We start from the raw sequence: 2,957 nt of genomic DNA, 5'->3' as shown, positions 1-2,957 counted from the left end.
CTCCTTTTCTTGTGTCGTTCGAAGCATTAGGAAGCCAGTGTAATTATCTATATGATATGATAGAATTGGTTAGCAATTGATGAGTTAATTATGATGTTGTTGTGTGAATAACATCTAATTATGTATATGTGCGTTGTGAATTGGTGAATTGTGGATAACATTTGTTGATATGTTATGTGATATGATATTCATGAAATTGTGTGAATGATTGTATGTTATTTTAATGCATTTGTTGTGAATGGTTACTTGATGTATTTTGTGCAATTGGTGGATAATTCAATGTGTGAATTATTGTGGTATGCGGTATGTTAAGATTGTATGGATAATCTTAATTGCATATGTTTTGTGATAATTGTACATGCATTCATGGTGGCTTTGATCCTTGTGTGAAAACAAAAGCGGGTGGCTTTGATCCTTGTGTGAAAACATAGGCGTGGCTTTGTCTCCTTTGTGGATTCGGGAGCGGTGAACTAAAGGTTCATATTTTTTCAGGGCTTTGATCTTGTCCAGATCGGAAGCATGGCTCTGGTTTATAATCGGGAGCGATGAGCTTGATACTCAAAATGGTACCACATGCATTGAGTCACATTAATTACATTCGAGTCGCATTATGTATTATGCGATTACTTGAATTGATGAGAATTTCTTTGTGATAATTGGAAATTATGTTTTGTGCAATAATTGTGGAACTTATTCAATTTATGAAGTGTGATGAATAATAATGCTATTGTATGCTATATTCATTGTACATATTGTATGTATTCATTATGATGTGAATTCTCATCCTTCTGTTTGAATGATGTTCATTGTGACATCGTGCAGGTTCTGACGAGTAGTGAGCTTGTCCAAGGATTTAGCCGAGGAGCTTTTGATTTATCATTTTGATTAGATTGTGAGTCAAATGCTCTGATCATGTAACACTTGGGGGTTTATTTGAACTCATGTTTTGGATATTTTAGTATTGTTGTCTTTATGGTATTTTAACATGATAATTTGGATATGGTTGTTGAAGGCTATGTTGCCTAGTTAATGAATTTCATATAGCATATGTTGATTGTGTTATTTGAATTGGTAGATGAATATAGTATGAGATATATTCATTGAAATTGTTTTATTATAATTATTCTTCCGCGTGTGATATGCATATTAATGGAACATGAAGTTTTCAAATTGTATTATGAAATGATCAGGTGCATATTTGTATGTTTGGTTATGGGTTTTCATTGCGTTGAAAACAACATGTGACGCCCTTTTTGTTTATGCATTATATATACTCTGTGATTATATATGTAATTCTTTGGGGTTAGAAAATGGGTGTTACATTAGTGGTATCAGAGCATGGTCGACCAGTTGGTCAATGTCATTAGTGTCTTTTATTCCCGTTGTATTAGATTCGTGTATCTGACACGATCAATACTGTTTTGTCTATTTTGGTTGTTTGTTGTCTTAGGACGATGGTTGCGGGAAGGAACAATGATGACATTGTTGATGCATTGAGGATGTTTGCTGGATCTCTTGGTCATATTCCTCTGGTGAATGCTGGTAATCAGAATGGTGATGATGATGAGTTACGTGCTTTGGGGAAGTTCCAGAGGAACAATCCGCCTATCTTTGAAGGAGAGCATGAACCTGATAAGGCGCAATCATGGTTGAAAGCGATTGAGAAGATATTTAGGGTTATGAATTATACTGCTATGCAGAAGGTGCAATTTGGTACTCATGTGCTTGATAAAGAAGCTAAGGATTGGTGGGGTAACACTACTCAGAGGTTTGAGGAAGAGGGTATTCAGATTACTTGGGATCTTTTCTGTGATGCATTTTTGGAGAACTATTTTCCAGAAGATGTCCGTGGAAAGAAAGAGGTGGAATTCCTTGAGATGAAGCAGGGTAATGGTACCGTAGCGGAGTATACTGCGAGATTCCAAGAGTTGATCAAGTATTGTCCCCATTACAATATTATGAATGCTGAGAGGTCTAAGTGTTTGAAGTTTCTGAATGGTCTGAGGCATGACATCAAGAAAGCTATTGGTTATCAACATATTACTCGTTTTGCAAAGTTGGTTAACAAGAGTTAGATTTATGATAAGGATAGTAGAGAGAGTGCTTCTCACTACAAGTCTTCGAGTGATGGGAAAGGAAAAGGACATTACCGTGGGAAACCGTATGATGATAAGAAGAGGCAGAAATCTGGTTATGGCGGGAAGCCATGTTGTGAAGGATATAATGATTCGGTTAAGTGCTCCAAGTGTGGTGTCGAAGGACATCGTGCTAATGATTGCAACAAGAATTCTGGAAGGTGTTTCAAGTGTGACAAGCCGGGTCACAAAGTTGTGGTTTGTAGAGTTGGTTTGGGTGTGACTTGCTACAATTGTGGTGAGCGAGGGCACATTAGTACCAATTGTGACAAGCCAAAGAAGGATTAAGTGAAAGGGAAAGTGTTTGCTTTGTCTGGTGGTGAGACCACTGCAGATGATAGGCTAATCGAGGTATGTGCTTTATTAATGGTACACCTTTGATTGCTATTATTGATACTGGTGCAACGTATTCTTTCATTTCTTTGGATTGTACTATGAGATTGGATCTTGTTTTATCTGATATGCGTAAAAGTATGGTTATTGATACACCTGCTATGGGTTATGTGTCTACTTCTTTTGTGTATTTGAATCGTCCATTGAGTATCTTCGGTAGAGATTTTGGAATTTATTTAGTTTGTCTCCCATTAAAGCAACTTGATGTGATTTTGGGTATGAACTAGTTGGAGTTTAATCGTGTTTATATCAATTGTTTTGAGGTTATCTTTCCTGAAACGAGTGTCAAGGAAGATGTGTTTTTGTCTGCTAAGCAAGTAGTTGAATCAGTGCAAGATGGTGCGACGTTGTTTATGTTGTTGGCAACTTTGGATGTTCATGAGAAGAGAACAATTAAAGAATTGCCAATAGTTCGCGATTTTGCGAAGG

At 36.7% G+C, this 2,957-nt stretch overlaps 1 protein-coding gene across 1 annotated transcript; it reads left to right on the top strand.

Moving 5' to 3' along the window:
* Positions 1-1,454: 1,454 nt before the first annotated feature.
* On the top strand, positions 1,455-2,075 carry LOC131643369 (uncharacterized). Its single transcript, XM_058913578.1, has 2 exons — positions 1,455-1,532; positions 1,593-2,075. Exons 1-2 carry the CDS (start codon positions 1,455-1,457, stop codon positions 2,073-2,075), a joined length of 561 nt encoding a protein of 186 aa, XP_058769561.1.
* Positions 2,076-2,957: the final 882 nt, after the last annotated feature.

This window comes from Vicia villosa, linkage group LG1, assembly GCF_029867415.1.
Source record: "Vicia villosa cultivar HV-30 ecotype Madison, WI linkage group LG1, Vvil1.0, whole genome shotgun sequence".
Classification (NCBI taxonomy): domain Eukaryota; kingdom Viridiplantae; phylum Streptophyta; class Magnoliopsida; order Fabales; family Fabaceae; genus Vicia; species Vicia villosa.
Note: the sequence above shows the minus strand (reverse complement) of the source record. Positions and strands in the feature narration are given on the sequence as shown.